Below are 26,320 nucleotides of genomic sequence, written 5' to 3' on the forward strand. Positions count from 1 at the left end.
TACCACCCTCAATTTGGCGAGTATTATTGTATAAGGACAAGCCTCTGCTGGTAGATGTAACGGCAATTCTCTCTTAGGGGACTGTGTTAGAGGACTTAGCCTCCCTACTGGGCTCCGAGGACCCTGTTTCTCTCCCTGGGTAGCTCCAGTGACTTTTGGCACTAAAGGCGGAATACTTAATCCTACCCCCTGGCAAGTCGCTAAGGGAACCGATACCAGTTGTTGGAATGGGGTGATTATAGAGTCCAACAAGTTGTTAACTGAGGCTGTAGCTACACATAATGAGTGAGCTGCCGAAGTTCTTGGCCCCATCTCTGGAAACTTAGTATTAAGATGTTTCTCAATTGCCTTTAGTCGATCTTCTATTCGTTCCAGCTTAGCCATTAGGGGCGAAGTAAATGACCTAAGACGTACGTCCAGAATCTTAACAAGATCGAACATACTTCCCTCGCTACTGTGCTCAATAACTAAGTTAATGCAATCATTACTTCCCTCCCCCTTATCCTCATCTTTATTGTCTATATGTGAAACAATAACTTCATTTTGATCCAACCCAAAAGCGAACTTACTGTTTCTTGGCTGTTTTGCCTGTTTCCGACTACCATGTGGAATGTTCTTAGCCTTCCTTTTCCCTGGGGCTGTTTTACTGCAATTAGTTGCCATGTGTGATCCAGCCCTCAACTGCCTAGTACATATGGCCATAGGGGAAGGGGCTACACTAGTTACTGATGAAGGGGCGGGAGATATCGTGAGACTCTCAGCTGCCACTGATCCATTAGGAATCATATAGGGGTGCGAGCAATCCGATGGAACATCAATAGGGGCCGTTAAGGACGGAGAAACTGTTTGTCTAATAGGATCCAAAGACAATCTACGCTCTATTATATCTATCTCCCTTGCAACCACCGTTTCTACCTGTTTCAAATAACCAGCAAGAGTCCCCATGGCCGCCACCCTAATGCTTGTTTTGGTCTTAACTTTAGCCATACTAAAAAGTTAATAGTGACAAGTAAAGTCTCCCTTGTTTTTAAAAAACAATCCGAATCAGAAAGTGAACTTTCCCGCTCCACCCTTGCAAATCGAATGGACAATATATTGCCACGAATTGAAAAGAGGTTGACCCAACCCAACCTCCTCTGGCCTAAGAGGGCCCGCCCTTTGCCCGGGCTTAGCCCGGCGCCGCCGTGAGCGTCCCGCGACACGCAGGAAGCCTGCTTGTATTTGGCGCCTCCAGGCGCGGACGTGGGCGTGTGTGGGGGCGGGAACCAATCCGGGGATTCTGGGAGTTGTGGTCCTGCTCCCCCCACTCGGCAGCCACTAGAATCCCCAGCAGCAGCAACGGCAGGAGGGAGCAGCAAGCCAGACAACAAGCGTCCACAACGCGAGTCCCACCAACAGCCCGACTGTCCCAGCACAAGTCCCAGATAAGTACAATGGCGGGTTCTGGAATGAGAAAAGGCATTTATCATAATCATGTTTGTAGCTGTCTTGTTTTTTAATTACTTTATCTACTTTATACCAATCAAGAGGAGCATGAGAAGATTTCTCAATTAACCATGAAGGATTAAGTTTAGAAGTTGGTATCCGGCCTCTTAACAACATAAAAGGTGAAACTCCTGTGGTAGTGTGTGGTGTGGTATTGTAGTTCCAGACTTTCTGGAATAAAAAAGAAGGAATTTTTAAACCACTACTGACAGCTGTTTGTACAGCATCTTTTAACAACCGGATGGCACGCTCAACAAGTCCATTTGTAGATGGACTGTACAAAGGAGCTAGGGTATGTTTGATATCTAATTTCCTTAAAAACAAGTTAAAATCATGAGCAGTAAAATGAGAACCATTATCAGTTAAAATGTCATCAGGTGTTCCTTCAGTGAAAAATAAACGTTGCAAAAATAAAATGACTGTATCAGAATCTGTGTTTTTGACAAAAGAAAAATAGATCCATTTTGAGAAATAATCTCCAGCCACAATTAGATACTTTTTTTCCGAATTGAAAACAGAAAATGGACCGGAATAATCTACAGAACACCATTGAACAGGATAAAGAGGAGAATTAGAAGACTTCCAATGCTTGTCGGAGCAAAGACATTGAGGACATTGGTTAATATGAGTTTTGACTTGATTGTCAATACCAGGCCACCGATAGATTTGTTTAATTTTGTTAACAGTAGCAGTGGTACCTGGATGTCCCTCATGAGCAAGAGAAATTATCTTGTCCCTAATACCTCTGGGAGGAACAAATTTATCTTGCCGGATTAAAATATCATTGGAACAGGATAATTCAGAAGCAATTTGTGAGAAAAAAACCTCTTCTACAGATAGACTCCGATCCAAAGGCCAACCATTAACTAGAAACGTTTTGACATTCTGCAAGCAATCATCCTGCTCAAAACTCTGTACCCAATCTTCCTGAGTGATTTTGTAGCTTTGTACGACATCCCCGACAGAAAAAACACATTCAAACTCATCATCAGAATCAAGATTTCCTTGACTGTGAGGAAGAGGAATGCGTGTGAGGCAATCGGCTCGAATATTTTTACCACCAGGGAGATACTTGATATCAAAATTGAATTCCTGAAGTCTAGCTAATAACCTCACCAGCCGAGAAGATGCTTTGTTGGAGGAACTATCACCAAGCATGTACATTAATGGTTTATGGTCTGTAAATAGCTGAAATTTAGTTCCCCAAATATACATGCAAAATTTTTCAACTGACCAAGTGCAAGCTAACGCTTCGCGCTCAATGGTACTATAGTTGAGTTCAGCAGAAGTCAATGTACGAGAAGCAAAAGTTATCATGCACTCTTGTCCATTAACAATCTGACTCAAGACAGCCCCGAGACCTTTGGCACTAGCATCAACGGTTATAATGCTTTGAACACCATATGTGAATGGTTTAATTGCAGGCGCATTGACAATTAATTGTTTAACTGATGTGAAGTCTTCATTTGTGTCTGAAGACCAGTCAAATTTTTCATTTTTTTAAACAAATTCCTGAGAGGCTGTTCGACAAGGGCATATCCTTGAACGAAGCGAGCATAGTACTCACTCAATCCGAGAAATGCTGTAAAAGAATCCTTGTCTGAGGGAGCAGGTGCATTTTTGATTGCAACCAGTAATGAATTTTTGGGTTTATTACCTTCACTTGATAGATTGTGACCCTAGTAGTCCACGTCCTGAGCCAGAAAATTGCATTTTTTAACCCCTTGTGTGCCCCGCCCTTTCCCCGCCCTGTGCCGGGCGTTGAAATAGCGGGCGGGGTTCATGACGAGATAGTCTCGTCATGGGCACAGCGCAACCGCGGCCCATGACGAGACTATCTTGTCATGGGCACTCAAGGGGTTAATATTGACGGTCATACTATGTGTTTGTAAGTTTTGCAAAACTTTTTCAATTAAAATGTAATGTTGTTCTAATGATTCAGAGTGCTCTAATATGTCGTCCTGAAAGGCTTAAATGCCCGAGCAATTGTTAAAAATCTTGTCCATCAATCTCTGAAATATACTGGCAGCAGATGCTAACCCAAAAGGAAGTCTCTTATACATGTAAACCCCAAATGGAATTACAAAGGTTTTTAGAGGTTGAGATTTAACAGACAAAGGAATTTGGTGATACGCCGAGCATAAATCAATAGTAGAAAAGAATTTGCTGCAACCTAACTTTGCAAGCATAACATGAATTTTGGATAAAGGATGTGCATCCACAACAATGTTACGATTGAGATTTCTCAAATCCGCACATAGACGAATATCGCCAGAGTGCTTACGTGCCACGACTGCAGCAGAAACCCACTCTGATGATTCCAAAGAACAAATAATATCTTGAGAACACAATTGATCAAGGTGTCTTTTTTGAGATCATCTCTAACCGAGAGTGGAACAGGACGTACTTTTTGAATAACTGGAAAAACTTCCTCCTTCAATTTTATAGTGTGTTCAAAATTTTTGACTAAGTCAACATCTGAACCAAACACAGATTTGTATTTCTCAAACAATTTACCAAGAATAGGATTTTGTGTTTTGTTATCGTCAACAGATAAAACCGGAAAATCACCAAGTACCACGGGTTCAGGATGACCAGGTTTCAACAGTATTCCCAGACCCGCTTGATCACGCCATCCTAAGATGTCTCTACCATACAATGCAACATAAACTTTTGTGTTGATGACCCTTCCTTTAAAATTAATTGTGTCATTAAAATATCCGCGCATGATGATGTCATATTCACCAAACGCTTTGGGATTCACGTCAGTGGATATTAATTTTGTGTTTGGCCATAACCTGTAAAATGTTTTCTCGTCTAAGATAGTGATTGGCGAACCTGAATAAGTCATTACATCAATGTCAATTTGACCAATCAATACCTTGCAATTAGGACCTTTAACTTTTTTACCATCAAGGGAATTGATATGTACAGATAAAGAAGACACATTTAAAGCATCACAAATTTCATAATCCGTGTAAATGTAGTTCACTTTACTTTTGTCCCTAGGTAATCTACACATAGTGAAAAAATGACCAATTTTTTTACAATTATTACATCTCTTGCCTTGAGCTGGACAATTAGGATTATTACCTACATGAAATTTTGATCCACACCTGTAACAAAAGATGTTAGGTTTACGCTCAATTTTTTAACGATTGGTAAAAGCATTAACATCAATTTGGTTACTACTATCGGAAGATATGTTCATAACATTGGTGTTGTTGGATACACAAGAAGTCTCAGCTAAAATTTTTAACGATAATAATAACTTAATCAAAAGTTGGATTTTTACAAGTTAATAGGCGTTCCTGTATTTTTTTGTTGTAACAATTAAATACTAATTGATCTTGAAGTGCAGTATCCAAATAGGAACCAAATTCGCATTTTGAGGCAAGAACCCTTAATGTTGCCAAATAATCCTCTATAGATTCTTCTGCTAACTGCTTCCGTTTAAAAAAAACATGTCTTTCAACCATTATTGAGGGCTCATCTCTGTACTGCTTCCCCAAGCGAGCTAACGCTTCAGAACATACATTCCAAGAATCATCTTATGATGGATTTTGGACAGTTGGTAGACTGTCAAATAATTGTTGTCCGGCGTCACCCAGATGATTAAACAAAATAGACCTTTTTCTAGATGGACAGTACTCAAGAGCGTCTATTGCCTCCAAATAGTTAGTAAACACACGTAACCACTTGTGCCAAGGAGTAGGTGGCTTACCTGCAACCTTCAAGAAACATGGTGGAGCCAAAATGCTTTCATTTGAATTAGCCATTATGAATAAAAAAAGCTTGAACAAAATAAAGCTTTGTTTTTTAGGTTACTTAGTAAGATATCCAAAGTAACTGGCTTCGATCGTAATAAAAAGCGAGAAAAAAAAAAAAGGATCTCAGAGTATAACATGGCACAAGTATCTTTAAATAGAAACAGTCCCATATGTACAAAATGGCCGCTACAGCGTGATGAAACAATCACGCGTTGACATATTACCCACGTGTTCAAAGGAGGTGTGTCAATAATGAGTAGACTTCCGATGCTTGAAGTTAGAGCGTGAGCACGAACCCAAGGAAAGCATGCGCTCGAGAAAACAGGATTCAAAAAATGCCACAGTCCGCCAACAGGCATGAAAAACATTGCAAGACGTGAAACAGATGGCCAAATACACTCTGTACTCACAAGTGCCGAAGCTCGAAAACTGATCTAGCCATGCGCAGGAGGCAGCAGTCGGTGGGTCTTTTTCCTTATCTTTTTCTGCTTCCAAATATTTCTCGGTTAAGCGCAATTCATAAAATCGTAAGCGCTCTGCCCGAACAAATCCCAGTGCATCGCCAAAATATGTAGTAATGGTTCCTTTGAGATTTATCCAAATAACTTTCGGAAGCGTTGGATTAGGTAGAAAGTAATGAAGTTTATTCCGATAATGATGACCCACGACTTGTTCTTTCAGTAACTCAGTCTTCATCTGAATATCACACCAACATTCTAGAATCGGACCGAGTCACAGAGAACACTTACATTACTAAGTTACCTTAAAGTAACAACAGCAAAATTGGCATTAGACAATACATAACAACTTACTACATCTCCACATCTATTCTTATATTCTTATAAGATTTCATATCATATGGTCACAAGTTACTTTACTCCAAAAGAATGTACCCAACATTATGCGTACTCCGTAGTTTACAGTGACATATGCATTAAAGGTCAAGGGGTGTGTTAATCTCATCAATGTACACACCTACCATAAAGAACGCATAGGCACATACAAGTATAATCAGCTAAGGGAATATGCTCATCCCTAATAGCCTTTCACATCAGATGTCCATAATTACAATGCTAAGAGAATCCCACCCTTACAATATAGATGTCAAACATTAAACCTTGTGTCATAATTGTTTACGAGGTCCCATAGCGATCCATATGGTCTCTCTTATCTCATCTCATAAGTCAACGCACCATCCATGCAGCAACTAAACATCTATCTCAACATGACTCTGTTATAACAAAGGGGAGGGAGGTCGGGGTTGGGAGGGTTGGTGGGGGGGGCTTACAATACCCTAGCGCTCGCAAATATGTACTCACTAACTTTCCCCGAGTCCTCCGCTAGTGGTGTAACGGCCGAAGGGGAATGAGTGAATCATGACGTCCTCAATAAAAAACAAACTGTACGTCGGATGTAGTGAACCGGAAGTGCAAAAACAACTTCCGGTATCGCCACTAAACTATTAGCGTAGTTTTTCACCAAAGTTCTAACATTCAATATTTCAAAATAGCCTACATAAATGCTATTAATACATGTGCAAAGATATACAATCTTCAGAGCAAGTGAAGAAAATTAAAAATAAAGGACAAAACGGAAAACCAGCCAATGTAATTACAAGCAGCCACCACTTCTAGAACTACAAAAACATGGGAATTGTAGTTTCTAGACAGCGGATATATCCTGTACTGCGATCTGCTTTACGATCAAAGCCACTACTAATTATTGATGTGAACTACCCTTAGTAAATGATATGTACAAAGGGATATACAGCCTAAAACCACAAAGGATGTAAGGAAAACGGAGGAAATACTAGTCAATGAAGAATCGTATATACCCACATACAAGATGGAAAATGTGGTTGCGAGTAACATAGAACCCCCTGTACTATATCAGCTAATCCCAATATCTTCTCAAGAACAAATCAATGCTATCCCCTCACATAAAACTGGTATTATCTATGTCAATGTAACCCCATAATCCTCCAGTCGTCTCTAACAATATGATACAATAATGACAGTCTTATATAATCCTGTCTTACATATATTTGTGCTTGTATGTCCAGTCATAAGATGTGATATAGTCAATGTACTTGAAAAATACATTTCTCTATAAGGACAATCTATAGAGGGGGTATGAAAAAACCTTCACACTATATTACATTCCGGGAATAAATATACGTATCCTCTTCTTAACACAAGTCACCTACAGGACATAAATGTGACTCACCTGGTATCTAATCTTCCCTGTTCTCCATGATGTCATTACAATGAACACCAACGAATGTCCTCATTCAATCCTGCAATATATGGCTTTTAGTGCGGAACACCCACCTCTGTTCACGCCGAAACAACACTCTTTTTAGAGGCCCCATATTGACCTCATACCTAGGTTTATCAATGATCCCCCAGGACAGGTCATCTTCAGTATGGGCCTTCTCAATGTAGTTTCTAGTCATGCGTTTATTTGCTTTTTTACATCTGAATGCACTGCGATGTTCCACCATCCTGTGTTTCACTTTGCAAGTAGTCATCCCTGTGTATTTCAATGAACAAGGGCACGTAATCATATAGATCACTCCGCTAGTGTTAAAATTGGTATGTTTATTCAGGTGCCAGGGTGTTTGTAAGCCCATGTCCAATTGGGTCACATGTTTTGTAAATGGACATACCGAACATGACCCACATGGGAAATGTCCCAGTACTGTCGGTGCTCCCCACAGTATACTCTGTCTTGCTTGTGGAAATGTCATTCTCGGTCTTGTGTGCTCCGTTTTAAGGCAAAAAGAGGGTTCTCCAAGTATACCTCTCCTGTGTTCAAAATATTCCAAGATTTGTTGATGTTTTTTTTAATATTGTCTGTCAAATTACTAAATGTTGTGACACAAACCATTCTCTTATTCTCAGCTTTTTCATAAGATTCCAGTAGCGCTTCTTGATGGTTATTATGTGCTCTTTTTTCTGCTCTACGTACCAGCTGTGTAAGAAAAGCTCCAGCAACTAGGTCTTTACTCAAATTAGTTGCATGTTGTTTGTACTACTCCAATTCACTACAGTTCCTGCGAAGTCTCAAAAATTGGCCAATCGGAAGATTGGTCAATAGGGCTTGCGGGTGAAAACTATAGTAGCTAAGCAGTGAATTCCGTGACATGGGTTTCTGATATAGTTCTGTATATATTTTTCCATCTTGAGGATACAATCGTAGATCTAGGCAAGAGACTGATGTAGTACTAGCCTAACCAGTGAACTTCAGATTCACATCACAGGATTTTAACAAACTTGAAAAAGCATTGAGCGATGTTTGATCACCCTCCCAGATGACCAAAATGTCATCTACATAGCGTCTCCATAATTATAGTTGTAGGTTGAAGGGAGTGTTACTTGAGTATATGAATTTTGATTCAAAACCATGCAGGTACAAATTAGGCATGTTGGGGGCACAGGTGCTGCCCATTGAAATGCCCATAGTTTGCCAATACAAGTCTTCTTCAAAGCTGAAAAAATTCTCTTTTAGGGCCAGCTTGGCACATTGCATGACAAAATTATTTGGTGTTAGATCTTCATGTGGGTATTGATCAAGCAGAAGTTCAATGGTATCTAAAGTGTTGTTTTGTGGAATGTTGGTGTATAATGACTCAACGTCATGTGTCACCATGACGTTCTCCAAAGGATTGAATGGTACACTTTCCATTAGGGCAAGAACATGCTTCGTATCTAGAAGATAGGAAGGCATGTCTGCCACAATTGGTCTGAGAAGGTGGTCCACAAACTTAGAAAGAGGTTCTAAAATAGAACCTATTCCTGACACGATAGGTCTGCCAGGTGGAGGTCTTTGCTCCTTATGATTTTTAGGAAGGATATAGAACGCCGGCACCTTAGGGTGTTTCTGAATCAAAAAATCAGCTTGAATCCTAGTGATCCAGCCTTAATCCTTAGCCTCGTCCACAAGAATTTTGATTTGTTGTTGTAACCTTATGGTGGGATCCTACAGGATACGGGTATAGAACCGTGCATCATTCAGTTGCCTCAAGCATTCATTTTGACATACCACAGTATCTAATAGACCCGTAGCACCACCTTTATCTGCCGGTTTAATCGTAATACTGGTATAATTTCCCAGTTCTTCAATACATTTACTCTCCACTTTCAAAATAATGCAAAACGTTTTCTTAGGACAGTTCAGATGGGATTCGTATTATTTCAGTTCCGCCTTCTCAAAGGTGATAACTTCTGAAGGTACTTTTTGTGATGTAGGAAGGAAGGTGGATTTATTCTTTAAACCCGTATTCTGAACAGAAATCAAGTCATCTTTTGGCAGCTTAGAGAAAAAGGAATGTAATCGCACCTTACAAACAAATTCGGCCAATTCCTTGTGAATCATAAAATCATCCCCATATTTGGTGGGGACACATCCTAGACCTTTAGTCAAGACAGAGTGTTCCACTGTTGTCAGGATTTAGAACTAAGATTCACAATTATATCGTCAGGTCGCTTGTTGATGCTGTCATGCTCCTGGTTATCCTCTGTTCTAATGTCGGATCTCAGTGCACTTGCTGTGGATTGCTTATAGTTCTGCCTCGATTGCCTCTCCTGCGTCCTCTTCTCCCTCTGTCCTGCCCAAAAAAAGCCAGATAATTTAGACCTCCAAACAGGGGGCAGTGATTGAAGGGATGCGGTGGATATGACCAGGGTTCAGGTGGCCACCATGTTGACTGTTGTGGGAAGGGATGAGTAAAACCACGTCCTCTTCCCCTCCTGCCAAAACTCTTGGGTATATAGTCTGAATCAGAATCTTTTGAATCACTCCAATCCTCAGAGTTAGAGGTCCATTCATCCGTGTCCTTGCACCAACCTCTGGTACCCCGCTTATTGATTTTCTTGTTCTTGGCAGATTGGTAACCTTCCGCTGTATATGGATAGACTTTTTCCAAATTAAATCTATCTAGATCTTTCTTCAATTTGTTGATCTTAAACTTAACTAGATCGTCCTTGATTTCATTAAGATTTTTAGAAATGTCTTCCAATCGCTTTTTATAAACCGTAACTTGAATCCCAGACGTCAATTGATTTTCCAAAGTCTGTATCTCAATAACCAAGAGATCAGCAGTTTCTTTCGCTGTATTTATTATCAGAACCAGCCAATCTCTGGTACAACGGCAAGCGATTTTGGACCAGTTGGTTACAAACACTTTATTATCAAGAAAGAGTCTAGGAGTCTTTGATACAATTAACACAGGGGGAGCAATGTTCCCTCTTAAATACTCTGTCAATATGGCTGCATGTAAAATGGTACTCACGTGTTGTTTCTTAACATTGCTAAGTTTAGTCCATTCTTCTATGTTAGATAGAGTTTGTGAGATATGTGTGTCCAGAATACTAGGTGTTTGAAGTATTGCTTGTACCATATTATCGTCAAATGCCAGTCCTGTATTTTCCGTCATTCTAAACGAACACAGTCAAAAGAATAGTCTGAAAGACTGGCAAGATAGTTGTGAAACAATGTGCTACTCTTATGAAAACTACAAAAACCCACAGCTCACAGCTGTACTACATATAAACTCACTTAGAGGATTAAAACACCTCTCGCTCCTCTCATATGGGAGAGTTGTAGCCCACACTGTGTACCTTGCGGTCGCCGTGTGCAAGAGGGAACCCAAGGATGAAGCATGTCACCTCTGGGTGAGTGAGGGTTCTCGTCTTTAAGACAATAATTGTCCCCACATTCATAATCTCAAAAATCTTTTCATTACTGATATAACCCTTGGCAGTGGACTATCAACCACAAAACAAGTCTTCCAAAAGACTAAGAGTTGATAAGGGTCTTTAATATTATAGTAGTATTGTACTTTATTACGACATATGAGCTAAAACCAAAAACGGAGGAAACATGAAATGAAATCAGGTTAAGAGGATTCTTAAGAACTAAGTAATTCTCTTAAAGCAACTATCTGAGCTGTCCACTCAAGACAATGCCCGTGGACAGAACACCCTTGATGAAAATTTACCAGGTTCATTGGGGTGCTCTCACAACCCTCATCTGATGGCGTTCGCACATGTGCCTGCAGTGGGTGTTGAGGCAGGACAGAGAGCAGTTGTGCTAAATGTAAGGGAGGCTCGTTGATGAAAGAGAGTTGCCTGCTCACCATAGTTTTCACAGCAAATTCTTTGTGCACCTTCTCTTTTATTCCTACACCCAAACAATGTCAAGTCCATAAGTTGCTGCCCACGAAGAGAGGAGGTGAGAGATAGTCTCAATGAAGGAGTATACACGTATTTGGCTACAGATGGTTACCGGTGCCCAAGCACCAAGATTCCTAATTCCGGTGTTCCCAGTCTATCTAATCTAGAGACTAAGGGCCATATGTATGAAAGTTACTGTTTGCGATTTCAAAACAGCGATTTGATAGAAATCGCTATTCGGAAATCACAAAATGAGATGTACGTAGGAGAGTATTCTGTGAAATTCGCCATCACAATTAGTACATTTCCTATTTGAAAAACATATGCATGGGGAAATCTCAATAAGGAAAAGTCACTTTTGGGATGCATAATGATGATATAAGAACAAGGAAGTTTAGAAATACAGGGTGTGGCCACAACTCAGGAGCCTAGGAACATGCTGGAAGGAAGGTGTGTTCCTGTTTGACTTCTGGCAGTGACATTCTCATTTCCCTACAACTCTATGTGTAAGGATGATGGTGAAAAGGACCTTGGCAGCAGAAAGTTACATTTTCTGATAAGGTGCTGGAGCTGTTCGCTGGTCCATGTGAGCCACACATTCCTCAGTCCTTTGGCAAAGCATAACTTTCTGTACCTGAGACACAGAAAACCAAAATTTGCAACAGCATCCTGGAAATGTGAACTCTCTTAGGGGCATATGTATCAACATCACCATTTGTGATTCTCAAATAGCGATTTTTAAAGAATCGCTATTTGAGAATTGCAAAACGGGATGTATTAAAAAAATTGCAAACTTTTTGCGCTTTCTTAAAATTCCTTAATTGCGATTAGCAAATTGTGAAATCGCAATTAAGGAATACCTGCCCATTCATTTCTATGGGCCAGGAGACCCTTAGGAATGAATGGGAAGTAATTCTCAAATAGCGAATCGCAATTTGCTAATCGCAATTTGAGAATAATTTCAAAGGTGCAAGGGTGTCATGATGACACCCTGATGCACCCCTGAAATGAGCATGTGTGTGCATATGGTGCACATACATGCCCTAAGGGCATGTATGAGCGCCACGTGGCACTTTGTAAAATTCAAAAAAGTGCTTTTTGAAAGGAAATCGCAAATTACCACCAACTGGAAGTTGGTGGTTATTTGCGATTTCTTAAGGATAATTCGCACAACTTGGGTGCTTTTTACATATCATTTAAGAAATCGCAATTTGCGATTTCTTAAATGCTTACGCAAAATTAAGAAATCGCTAAATTTCCTTAATTTTGTGATGGGATTTGGCTCATACATCCCGATTACCGATTTTTTAATCGCAAACACTGTTATTTTGTGAATCGCAGCGTTTGCGATTAAAAAATCGTTTGATACATATGCCCCTTGGTGTCACCCGAGGACCATACCTGAAATAAGGAAACGCTGAAATGTCCTAAGATCCCATACCAAAGAGAAGGTGGCCAGCAGAATATCTGAGGCTCGTGGCACAGTTGGCAGCCCATCCAAACATACTCCTCCCACTCCAATGGAATCACTTAGTGAGGGGACACTTGAGCCTGACAGAATTGTGGGAGTGTCAGACATTGACACCTCTAATCATGCAGGCTCCAGTCAAGGTAAATAATTTTCTTGTATGCATTTTTCCATAACATATTGCTTGATAGTGTTCATGTACAACATCTTAGCTACCAAAAGCTCATGTAGATGTTTGCTATAATTTACCAATGCATTATGGGTGTTGTAGTGCAACTAAGGGATATGGTGTACAGTGTGTGGATGAATAAACTACACACCTACATATAATCTTCATGTCAAAAAAACATAAATCACACTTTCAACAATATCATACAAACTTAGTAACCATTTATTTACAATATCTATATAGATACATTTCCAAGGATAACACCCAGGATGTGTCTGAAACCATTGAGGCTGATGAAGCAATTGACAGACAAGTGGATATTGAGGACATTACAATTGCTACTTCCACGCTCATTACTTCAGCTGCTATGAGAGTAAATATGGCACCAGTACCAGATTTTAAGGAAGGTGAAGAGGCGCAAACACAAGGCAGGAACACTTCTTCTTCTGTACACTGGACACAAAGACAATGTAGAGTCCAACTACAAACAGTTCACAAGTATAATGTTTTTGACATGTCTGACAGTCCTAAATTTTTGGGCCTAGAGAGATCAATCATCACAGTGCAGTGCCTGCAAGCCAAACAGACTAAAAACAGTGAATAGGCATCTGCAAAGCATTTCATGTTCAATGCCTACAATTGCAGAAAGGTCAAGAGATTTCTGCCATTGAGAAGGAGTAATGAATGCAAAGACACAGGCAAAGGCAGCACATTACACGCTATGATGTATTTACAAAATCAATCAATTGATTTGCAGTAATGACCACCACTCTTTCCAGGAGAAATGTGAACATCCAAAATTACATGGGGAACTACTGCCATGATGTAGCACACGGGCTGGTCAAAGTGGCAACAGCTCTTTAGAGCATTCAGACACATAACCTGTCTGTCCCTAATATTGAACTACGACCTGAAAGTGAAGACGGTGCTAGCCTCAGTGGCATATCTCTGCCAGATGGATGCTGTACAAGGCTAACACGCCGATACACATCTGGAACAGATACATCCCCTGACTCCTCAGCCAAGTCCTGCTGAGAAGGCAACCAACGCCAGAAGTTGTAAAATGTGACTTTTGCATACACTCGGATATATGATTCTAGTTTGCTGTTTGTGTTTTGAAACTTTGTTACTTTGTTTAAACAATGACATCCTTAAAGGATACACTTGAGGATACACAATACCAATACGTTGTTACAACCTGAATAAAAGGTAATCTTTCAGTAATGGAAAAACATTACCATCATGTGTGTTGGGTATTTCTTAGATGCTGTCATCATACTTACCCTAAAAATAGTGTTCTGTGTTCTGCAATTTGCGCTCGACCCTCTGCTGATTGTGTCCCATTCTGCTGATTCTCAAATGGTGGTAGATCATTATCTGAGTCAGATTCTGGCTCTATATTGACGTTGCGAAGACCCGTCTTCATGGCTAGGTTGTGACGAATGGCACATATGGCAATGTTTTTGCATCAGGTCTCTGGTCTGTAGAGTAGTGCTCCACCAGTTATGTGTAGGCATCTAAAACATGATTTGAGAATTCCAAAAGCCTGTTCAATTATTAATCATGTGGTTTTATGTGACCTGTTTTACTGCCTTTACCTTCTGGTTCTTGGATGCAATTATGATGTCAGTATCCAAGGAGGAGGCAATGCATGTGCACTGTCTCCTTAAATAATATGAGAAGGAGAAACGATTAGACTATTTGGCAAACACACTTTTGAAAACTGTATGAATTGAGTTTGCAATCCTCTTACTAACTAAAACAAATTGCCAAATTCACCCTAGGAGACAGTTTTTTATTCCACAGTGGCATAGCATAAAGGAGTCATTTGTGCTGCGGAGGAATCTAGCGATATGTGTGCCATCAACACACCATCAACATTTGGAAGCTGTGCTACCGGATAAAACATTAGGTTTGTGTGTCGTATATCTTGGAGTGCTGGGAAAAAATCATATTGGTTCACTATGCCAACCATGATGTCCAGAAACCTATGAAAGAACATAGAAAATGCACTTTGTGGCACTCCCCTTGCCCTTGCTATAAATCACTGGTAACTGTCAGAAGCTAAAAGGTGTAGACAACACATTACTTGTACATGTGTTGAGACTGCATTGCTTCTAACTATTGGAGTTTGTAGCTGAGGATGTAACTCAGCAATTAAATGTAAAATTACCTCACTACTCAGTTTATACTTCACAAATCTCCTCCTTAGTCTGCTCAAACAGGGTGACCCTCACCTTAAATATCCTCTCCTGTCCTCTCCTCCTTCCTTACCGACCATCTAAAATCCTCATCCTCCTTGCCCAGACATGCAGAGCTGCCATTCTGAAAAAGCTAAATACATTTCGGGCGACTTTTTACCGTTTGCACCTTGTTACCACCTGGTACACATTGATGCTATGAGCTTTTCTTAAATGGACATTTTGCGAATAATCACATTTAAGAAATTCTTTGTATATAGTGTTAGCGATTTGCAATTTGGTAATACTAATTTGCGATTTCCAATTTTGAAATACAAACAAAGCGATTTCTACATGATGGAAATCGCAAATTGCATCATTGAATATGCCTCTCATAATACAGTAACACCATTTAGCATTTCTAACAGGCTAAAATAGCAATTCACCACATTAGGAAGTGCAAAATGGCTTCGTACATATGGCCCTAAGTGTCTGCTGTTGATTCAGTATACATGTAGAGAAGCCATATTAACACTGTCGCATCGAGTGGCGGTGTGATGACCATGTACACTACTGGGGAAGTTCCTGCAAATGTGCAAACCTATTTTAAAATTACAAATACTCTGAACCTGAGTTCAGTCACATTTTAGGAGTTGGTAAACTTTTACTGGCTCCTAAAATGCGATTACTATCCCATACTGATTCACTGTTTGGAAAGGATGTGTTGTAGGTGTCCCTTTTAAAATAGTCAATCGGTATGACATAACTGATATCCAGTTGCAAATTATTAAAAAATTACAAACTCCCGACTTGAGCTGGTGAGTAATTCTCAACGTAGAAGGGGGCCAGCAGGATCTCACTACCTTTTGTGACTGTAAAAGTAAGTGTGTTCGGGAATAAGCAGTGGTGCATGGAAACCACAGTCAACTTTTAAACGTTAAAAAAAAAACTTAGTCTTAAATGAAGCCATGTTGCTTATGAGGAAAACAGGCTGCATTAAAAAATTACTTTATGTACAGGTGATCAGATGTGGTTGTCTGCTGAAGCTAAAAGATGTAAATCTCTGCATGAGATATATGTTGAACTATTGTTATACAGTTGACTTAGAAACACATACTAAATAAATGTTAGATGAACAACACTTACTTTCTCTGTAGTAAGAGGTAGAGCTTGAATCTCTCTTGATTTGGAAATGTTCCATGTTGTTTTTTACCCATTGACACTACTCCATTTCCTCATCCTCTTAGCTATGTGTCTGGTATTGTGGACTGCTACTATAAGGGTGATGAGAGCATCCAGAAAGACCAAGAGCTTCAAGCCTGGGTGAGGGAGATCTTCAAAGAAGGCTTCCTGGAAAGGAAATCCTCTGGTAAGATTGCTTCAACTCATTGCCAAGTGTTTTTGTTCATCCTCCCCATTCACATTCTTCTCACTGATCATGGCTTGATAACTGAACCACAAAACATTGGGACGGATTGTGAAATAAAAAGTTTAAGAACTTTTATGCTTGAATTGTCTTCCAAAGTTAAGTAACAAAATGTTTCGAACACAGTTTGGGATTCATTTTATCTGTGTACTTCATTGTTTAAAATCCTATGAAAATGGATATTTTGGTTTCAGAACTCAATATTATCTATAATTCTATTCATTTGTCAGTGTACTAGAACTCTGAAAGATCTTCCAATAATGCTGTCAATGCTATTGGATTGTAGCACTCTATAGTAAACTTGCAGAAACTTTGCCAAAATTAAATACCCCGCAGACATAATATTTCAACCATACAACTGTAGGCCTACCTACCGCTGGCCTATGAGGCACAGGATCTGACACAGTTAAATGGGTTGTGCATCTTCATAAATTGTTTTCCCAAATTCTTTCAGGAGTGCCATCTTCTCTGCAGACCCGTGCTGAATTGATCAAGTATCTGACTATGGTGATTTTCACAAGTTCCGCTCAGCATGCTGCTGTCAACAGTGGGCAGGTAATTGTGAATATGCTTCTAGTACTGTAGGTGTTGGGGAAGAATAACCAAGGGAATGTAAGAGTCTAGAAAACCCATCTGCATCATATACATCTTAAAAAGGTGTTTGTGAGAACAAGCAATGGCACAGTATCAGTACTTTACTGTCTCAAAACTAGATGTGTGATATATAAATACCACATACATAGATACATAAATCAGTAAAAGGGGCTCAGTAGAGCAAAGTGTGAGTTTGTGACCTTAGTTTACCTGAGGAGGTCAAGACATTTACCGGAGGGCATTGCTATGGATGGGGAGGTTCCAGACTTCCTAGAACCAAAAGTCTTCACTAATGTGCCTGGTGCCCCTTTGGAGAGGAGCACAAATCTGAATGTAGACAAGCGGAGCAGCCTTTACTCATGGTGGGTCACTGCGCATGTGTTTTTCCCCATTGCACCCTAGTAACCAGGCAATGTGAAAAATGATACACTACCCGCTGAGAAAGGATGCCTCAGGCAGAAGACTCAGTGTTCATATCCTTTTATAATGACCCCTTCGTCTGTAACAATTCATTGTATATAAACTCTAGCTGACATTCTGACTCCTGACTGAGACACATGCTTTTCCAATCTTCTCTACAATGGTGATTTGATACCTAGCAAATGAGGTTACCCTGCATTTTTGTTTCTGTCTAACAATGATATTTTGTGATGTAGCATTTGTTGACTTTTCAAGTGAAATAGTTTTTTATATAGCACTCTGACATATATAAATCTATGTAAATCTATTTAATAGAAATAATTGCAACTTTCAACTGTTGCTTTTTCTTTCTTTTGGGTTTGTGCCACTGTAGTTTGATTTTCTCTCCTGGATGCCGAACGGTCCCGGCACAATGCGCCAACCTCCCCCCAAAACCAAAGGCACAGCGACCCTGGAACGTGTCCTCGAGATCTTGCCCGAGGTGGGCACTACCACCGCCTTAATTGTGACTGTCAGGGTCCTGAGTGAGGAGCCCGGTGACATGGTAAGCATTCCATTCTCTCTTTGCATATGTTAGAAGCTCCAAGTTGTGGGTAAACAGTACCTACCTCCTTTTGACTTATTTACTTAGAAATAACTAGCATGACATTTTGTCCAACACTATCTTCTGTAAGGTGTTACACAAATAATTCAGTATGATGGAATAAATGAACTAGAGAGGCGATTCCTGTTTTGAGCAAAACAGCTGCTTTTGTGATAAAGCAAATGCAACACACCAACAATTATACAATTATACATGGTAAAGTAACTAGGTAGACTCATTTACATTTTTGGCACAGTGTGTTTCCTTAATTGTTCTTTTAATAAACTCATGAGGTGGCATTTTAGAGTGATTTTGGAAACAATGAGTGTCGGCCATTCTTTGGAAGCAGTGAGTTCCAGTGATGTGGACTAGAATGGGGCAATCAGAATCTAGATGTTGTACACGGTGGTTTGGGTGTAACCAGCGAGTTCTGATAGTAAATTTCTGGAGCGTAGCCGGGCACTGCATTAGAAAGCTAGTCTGGAGAGGTACTGTGGCCGCTTAATAGGCGAGTCATTGGTTGAATTTTCGACTAAAGCCTCCCAGCTTTGTGCATAAGGTAGTGGTGGGCTTGTGTTTTTGCAGGTTGAGTTATATTTTGCAGACACAATTCCGAACGCTGTCTAGTGAGGAGAAAGGCTTTTGAGGGTGGCCATTGAGCAGGTAATCTAATTTACAAACTGTTACTGAATTAATTCATCTTCGTGGTGTGAAAAAGGGGACATGGCTATTTTTCTCATATTCGAACATGTGTTCGCATGATGCAGTGTCTGTTATAGTAGACGAGTTAAAGTGAACCCCAGTGTTTCTGGCTGACTATGAGATTGTCTAGAAAGAAACTCTATAGAATTGGACACCGGGATGTCGATGTGGAGGAGGAGAGAAAGTAAAGAACCTCAATTTTGGGGAAGGGGGAGTTAATTGAGAGATATGAAAGCTGTTCAACATCTGTTCGTAGAGAAGTAGTCAGATTCATGTGTAGAGGATGTGAACGGACAATATTTGTGTGATCAGTGTAAAGGCAATATGAGAAGCCACTGGAGATGTCATCAGAGGAGCTGGTGTAGAGGGAAATAGTAGTGGGCCTAGGATAGACCCAGAGTTGTGGTGATCTCTTACAGAGGGAGCAAAAACATAAGAGAACCATTGAAAAGCACAAGGAGGTGAGGGAAACAAGTAAAGCTGATCCATGTTTAGGTTATTCTAAACTTACATGGTCACTTAGAAAACGTCCACCAGCATTCCTTGCTTTTGTTTACAGCTTCCCTAATATATTCTCTTGATTTATGTGATTGTATTTATCATTTTGTTTTTAAAGAGGCCTTTAACCACATTACCGGATGAACATTTTACAGAGGAGGAACCCAAACGGTACATCAAGGCTTTCCACGAACGCCTGTCCCAGATCTCTGCAGAGATTGAAAGCAGAAACGCATCCCTGCCTCTCAAGTACAACTACCTGAACCCCAAAGTGGTTGAGAACAGCGTCTCAATATAACTAGCTACGCAACCTGCAAGAATATCCCACGCTTTTCCCTAGTCAGTATATCCTGGCCCACATCCCACTCTGTTCTAGATTCTGACCAGTCAAGTATTAGCATCACTGGACCTTGGCGAGGGGTCACTTCAAGGGCCCCAGTGTTACAGGTGCTAAAAACAGAAACAGACTGTTTGTGGAATAGGCCGAGTGCAGTGGGAGAGAAGCCTTCACAGAAAGCAAGGCATTTTATTTCCAAACAAGATTTAATTGACATCTGGCATCTTTCACACATCTGTCTTAGAAGAACCTAAAAGATGAAGAAACCAGAGATTTCCATGTTGCCCCATAATAGGTTTTAGGCAACATTAATTCGCTGAGAGAAAGTGATGTATGTAAATGATGCAGACCTGTCACAATTAGAGAAATAACTGAGTAAACAATATTGTGGAATACAAATGTAGGCACTCTGATTATCTATTCTTGCTTGTACGAGTCTATAATAAACAAGCTTTGCAAATTAGGACTTCATCATAAATTGTGTCCTTTTCTTTGAACTGTTTAGAAATGTGTACTTGTATACAGTTGCCATACTGCTGTAGACCATTGATGGGTTAAATGTTGTTCTGGGTCTTTAGTGAGTGAAGAGGCGAAGGTCCCAATAACAAATCCTAGATTCAGGTGGACGTAAGTACCACACCAGCAAGAATAAGACTATGCAAATGTCACCATATTGACAAGTAATGTGCTTGAGGGAGAATGCAAAAGAAATCAAGCCTTGCCAAAGATAATGCATACAAGCACATATCCAAATGGAGTTACATACCGCCAGACATGCGATAATAATACAGAGTCTGTCCATTCAATAATCACCATTGTTGCAAGAAAAACATGCATATAAAAATGCAGTACTCTGTGTACCCAATCTGACTTTGGCCTCTTCACCATAATGATACTCATGTATCTATGAAATAAAGTACCTTAATGTCTTTGATATTAACAGACAATATAGTTAGGTTCTGAAACAGGATTTCCCCTCACTTGCTTGGTTCCACTCTGGCTACTGGGATAATGGCAGGGCCAGGCCGATGTGTGAGTTACATCTGCCTTTGACAGAGGATGCCCATGCAAAACTTGTACAGTTGGTGAGCACATCCCCCAGGCCATCCTGTCAGGAGTAGGTCACACCTTCTCCCAGTCAAGGCACTTTCCTTTCGTTTCCTGGTGAGCCATTCACACCTCCTTGCAGGGGCTACATTATGTGAGGTGGCAAGTGGGGAGGAACTCTGAAAAGGCTACTAGAGGCTTAGGCAGGAAAATGCCAATTTTATAAAAGTGGCAATTTCAAACCAGTAATTGAAAACCTGACTTGATCATTTGATTGGATTTTAAATGACTGTTTATTCATGTATAAGGTGTGCATTATAAGGTGTTAGAATGTAACCAATTGGTTTTCTAATGGGAGAGCCAACCTTGCTACAGTGAAACATGATATGAAGACAGGACTTGTAAAATGTGAGTAAGTATGACCTATGTTTTAAATACCATGCACCCTGCCCTATAGGCATTCAGGGCCTACTTTTGGAGTGACTTTTAAGTAATAAAAAGGAAAGTTTAGGCCTGGCTAAATGTATTTTTCCAGGTCGCATTTGCAGTTTTAAAACTGCACATTCAGGCTGTAGAAGCAGCCCTGAAGGCATGATTTGCCTTGGTACATTAGTGGTGGCATAATAAGTGCTGCAGTCTACTAGTGGCATTTAACTTACAGGCCCTGGATACACTGGGTAATATATGCAAGGGACTTGCAGGTACTTTAAATGTGCCAATTAGCACTTTTTCCCAGTTCAAAGTTTTTAGGGGTTAACGGGGATGCACGGGGGCCTGGTTAGCAAAAATCAACATCAGTCCAAAATAAATGGAATGATAATGCAAAAAGAGGCCTTTCTTACACTGCATAACTGAAATACATCTAGGTGTGGGGTAGTGGAATTCAATCTGTTTCAGGAGATCGTGGACTGAAGACTAGAATTTGACTTTGAGGCCAATAGAAGTTTGTTTGATTATTTTTTAACCAAGTGACTTTTAGGTAGAGCTGAGTGATACTGGTGTAGGAGTGGAGTTGGATGTGGATGGTAAAATTTAAGACATTTTTACAAAAATATTAGACGTGTGCTGGCGGAAACCTCGGTGATGCCACAAGAGTTAATATGACTGGGAGTTGAACTCTTTCAGTCCAACAACTGGGCACCGGTCTTTCAGTAAGTATTTGAAAGTGGGAGCTAGTACAAGATATAGGCAACAGATTGCAGGTGGATCAGGAAGAGGGTGGGTTCACTGTGTACACAATGGATGGGTTAAAAAAGCATCCAGAGCAATTCATCAACTGACATTTGGAGAATGTCATCCCAGACTTTTGGAAGGATGATTTTAACACAGTGCTTGGGTTGAAAACTAGCCTGTAGGGGCTTAAGGATGCTATTGGATATAAAATGATTTTGGATTGGGTAGATGAGAACTTTTTTCCATTAGTTGTGATATCCATGCAAGGCTCTCAATAGGATATTTGTTTGTTTTCTTCTGGGTCGAGCAAGGGTTTTTAAGGATGGGATGCCTAATCAAAATATAATGCAATAAATGATCATTTTTGAAAAATGGAACAACAGGAGCATGAGCTGTATTCACAATGGGATTGAGGGTCCAAGGAATGGAGAAGGAGTTGACTATATTGTTGCAGATTTCTTGGAACTTGTTAATGAAGAAGCTACCAAAAGAAAGGCAAATGGACAGTGTATCTGTGTGCTTCGTCTCACCTATCACCTTCCTCATTCCATTCCACTCTCCCTGAGTCCTTGTCATGCTGCTATTTTGCTGCCTGCTTCCCACATATTCTTTGCTGTAAACTGGTGGGTTTCTCCCAGCTCTTTTCACTCCCCTCCTTATGTGCTTCATGAATCCTAACGCAGCAGCGCTGAAGATCACAAGTACACCTAGGGGTCGATTCTGATCCGCTAAAAATTATTTCCGTACGACTCAAATCCGTATTTTTTTCTGTACGAATCGTACAAGTCACGTCCGACCCGTGAAGTACGATTCATACGGGAAAAAGTACGTACGGATCGGCCCGCTCCGTACGAATCGTAGCGGGAAAAGTTGTACGAGACGTACCCATACACTTTTCCATACGATTCGTAAAATGACAGTCCGAGCATGCAAGTACGATCCGGACCAGCTATCCAATTATGTACGCACCATACTCCCACCCCCCATATGTACACACCGTACTCCCACCCCCCGTATGTACACACCGTACCCCTAGCGCGTACCCCCAGCACTTCGCGCTGCGGGTACGGTGCGTACATACAGGGGGTGGGAGTACGGTGCATACATACGGGGGTGGGAGTACGGTGCATACATACGGGGGATGGGAGTATGGTGCGTACATACGGGGGGTGGGAGTACGGTGCGTAAATACGGGGGTGGGGGGGCCTGTACAACTCGCACCCCTGGGGAATCAGCTTTTATGGCTGTTTTTGGCTCCCGTAAAAAAAGAGGCGTACGGAGTGCCGTAGGGATGGATCGTACTAGCTGGTCCGTAAAACGCTGCTTACATCCGTACGGACGGCGCGTGCAGGCTGTTCCAGAGATGATTCGTACGTTTTTTTTACCCGTACGGTCTTTTGTACGATTCGTACGGAAATCGGCTTTCTGTACGAATCGTACTTCCTGGGTTGTACGGACAGTTTACCGGGTACGAGTCGTACGGAGAAAACGCTCTGGACGACGATTCGTAGGGCCTTTTTACCGGACCGGAATCGGCCCCCTAGTGTTGGCACAATTCTAGGCACGTTTGTTCTTGTTATTCACCTGATGAATTGTTTGAACTTTGGTCAAGGTTTGCTTGAGACTTATTTCTTTAACCATATTGGAACTATATTAAACTGTTTTGCATCCAGGTGCAAAAGAGAGGCCTAGGTGCTCAGGAAGGGCTGAGCATTTTGAACACATAGTTTTCAATTGTTTCTGAAGGACAGGAGGTTGTTGGATCTCCACATGTGCATGGGAGGCTGTTCCAGATGCTGACCTCTGCCACCGAGAAGCATCTGTCTTCTCTGGATTTGCAATTAGATTTGGTAGTGTGGAGTAGGTAATGGTTAGAAGAACTCAAGGGCCTTGTTGTGGTGTTTAAGGTGGAGGAAGGTTAGCTTAACCACTTCTCTACTTTGGAATTTATGTGTGAGGTTGATGTCCCTGTGGGTGCCTATATTTCTCCCAAAGGTGCAGCATGGAGGGATTCAATCTTTTTCAGGAGATGGGGGACTGAAGACAAGAATTCCATTACTCTACTGAGATGTTTTGTCCCATTCATGTTTGCATTGAGGCCATGGGACGCAGGCTCACTTTTGTTTGTTGAACCAATGACTTTCAGGTAGAGTTGAGTGGTACTGGTGTAGGAGTATAACTGGATATGGAATGAGTCTGAAATACATGAGAGTTTTATATAAATGTTAGAAGAGGAGTGACAAGGGAAATACCTAATGTCCTGGTATGTCAGTAAGGTGAACACTACAAGTCTGACTACTAAGCACTAGTCTTTTAGAAAGGATTTCAAACCACAGATGTAGGCAACAGATTGTGGGGTGTGCAGATAGGTGTGGTTCAGTGTCAAAAGCAGCTTAGAGGTCAAGAGGGATCAGCTTGCAGAGTGATCTTTCATTAAACATTTTTAGGATGTCATTTCACATATATAGAAAGGTGATTTTAGTACTGTGTGGGTCAAAAACCAGACTGTAGGTGTTTTGATACAAGGTGGGAGAGAGATGCCAATGTTTCTATTATGTTTCATATCCATGGAAGTTCCGCAATAGGGTGAAAGTTGTTGGGGTCTGTTTGCTGCACAGCCCCACTCTCCAGGCTGATTTCAGCCCTGGGGACCATATCTCCCAGGGCCCATCCACATTAACAATGGGGAGAGGGGCACACAACCCCTCGCCTGGGGAAAAAATTGGCCCAGGGACCCCATACCCTAGGGCCTCACCAGTAAAGTGTGCATTCTCAGGAGCCCACCCAAGCCACCCATTTCTTCTTTGTTCGGAGTCACAGGGGGAGCCCCAATATACCCACGGCCCCAGCCACCTCCTTACCTAAGTAGGAGCTGGCATTGCTCTTGTTAAAAGAGAGTAGCAAAACATGCTGCTAGCTCCGGGTGGGATCAATTTTTTTATCCATTTCCCTGCCTGCGACACAGCGGGCAAAGAAACAGATGAAAACTCTGCTTAGTGTTTGCTCTCACTTGGCGAGAGCTTTAAATTGCTCCCCCCAAGCAAGAGCAAATGCGCTAAGTCTCGGGGGTGGGCCCACCAGGACATAGCAAGAGTACGGCCCTGAGGAATGAGGTCCCCAGGGCCATTAATGTCTCCAGGAGGGCCATGCTATCCCCCCCCCCATTTCCTATCCACAGCTGCACCCTGGGGGATGGGGTCATTCGGGCTGAATGTAGCCCGGGAAGGGGGTGTCAGGTGGCACCCCTTCCCTGTTTTTTTTAGGGCGGACCCCAGGGGATGCGGTCCCTGGTGCTTAAATCAGCCCAGAGGAAGGTCATCAGTGATGTCATTTGAGATGTCATCAGTGATGTCATGAGTGATGTCACTGACCATGTCATGAGTGATGTAATATGTGACGTCATCAGCAGTGCATTGCGGGCGCGCGAGTTATAGTTAGCTGAACTAACTATAACGGGGGAATTTCATTGGTTTTTTACGAGTAAAATGTCCAGCTAACTATAACATGTGTGAAACCTATGGTTTTTTCACTGAATTTCTAAGGTTTTTTAAATGCTAATTCCTAACTATAACGTGTGTGAAACCTATGGTTTTTTCACTGAATTTCTAAGGTTTTTTAAATGCTAATTCCTAACTATAACGTGTGTGAAACCCATGGTTTTTTCAGTGAATTTGCAAGGTTTTTTAAATGCTAATTGTTTTTTTTTTCTTCTATTTTTTTAACATATTTTTATTTTAATTTTCTTACCTTTTATAAAGACTATGGTTACATTTTTAAAATTCTTTAATATGTTTTTTTAATATATTTTTTAAAATAAACATGTAAAATTTATTTGCAGTACATTTTTATTTTTTTTTTATTATTTTTTTAGTACGCGTACCGTAAGCTTACGGTAAGCGTACGGTTTACGCAACGCCCGTAATTTTTCTACGCTGCTTGCGTATAGTTACGCAATTTGCGTAGCCGCGCGTACTCCGCGTGGGACGCGTGCGCGCGTACGCTACACGCGCACGTTACGCGGAAGTGTCGGGTAGTGACTGTTATGCGCATGCGCGCAAGCGCGTGTCTTTTTTACGCGCATGCGCACTTTTGCCGTAAGCGTACCGTAAGCGTACCGTAAGCGTACGGTAGGTCATGTGATCATGAAACACAACTTTTGATTGGTTGAAACTACTTTCAGTTCTAGAACTCTTCTACACCACACCCATTCCCCTCATTTCTGCTTGTGATCCCTTAGGAGAAGGAGCTGGGTTGTCTTTGTGATACGATGGCAGAACAGCAGAGCTCTTCTG

At 41.1% G+C, this 26,320-nt stretch overlaps 1 protein-coding gene across 1 annotated transcript in view; it reads left to right on the plus strand.

Annotated features, from left to right (window-relative positions):
* Positions 1-20,271, plus strand: part of LOC146780373 (hydroperoxide isomerase ALOXE3-like) — a 325,955-nt gene extending 305,684 nt beyond the window's left edge. Inside the window, exons 11-14 of the mRNA XM_085638942.1 lie at positions 16,496-16,617; positions 17,129-17,229; positions 18,062-18,232; positions 19,590-20,271. Coding sequence (XP_085495068.1) covers positions 16,496-16,617; positions 17,129-17,229; positions 18,062-18,232; positions 19,590-19,769 — 574 coding nt within the window. The 3' untranslated portion in view covers positions 19,770-20,271. The remainder of the gene's footprint in view (positions 1-16,495; positions 16,618-17,128; positions 17,230-18,061; positions 18,233-19,589) is intronic.
* The last annotated feature ends 6,049 nt before the right edge of the window (positions 20,272-26,320 follow it).

This window comes from Triturus cristatus, chromosome 12 (assembly GCF_964204655.1).
Source record: "Triturus cristatus chromosome 12, aTriCri1.1, whole genome shotgun sequence".
Taxonomy (NCBI): Eukaryota; Metazoa; Chordata; class Amphibia; order Caudata; family Salamandridae; genus Triturus; species Triturus cristatus.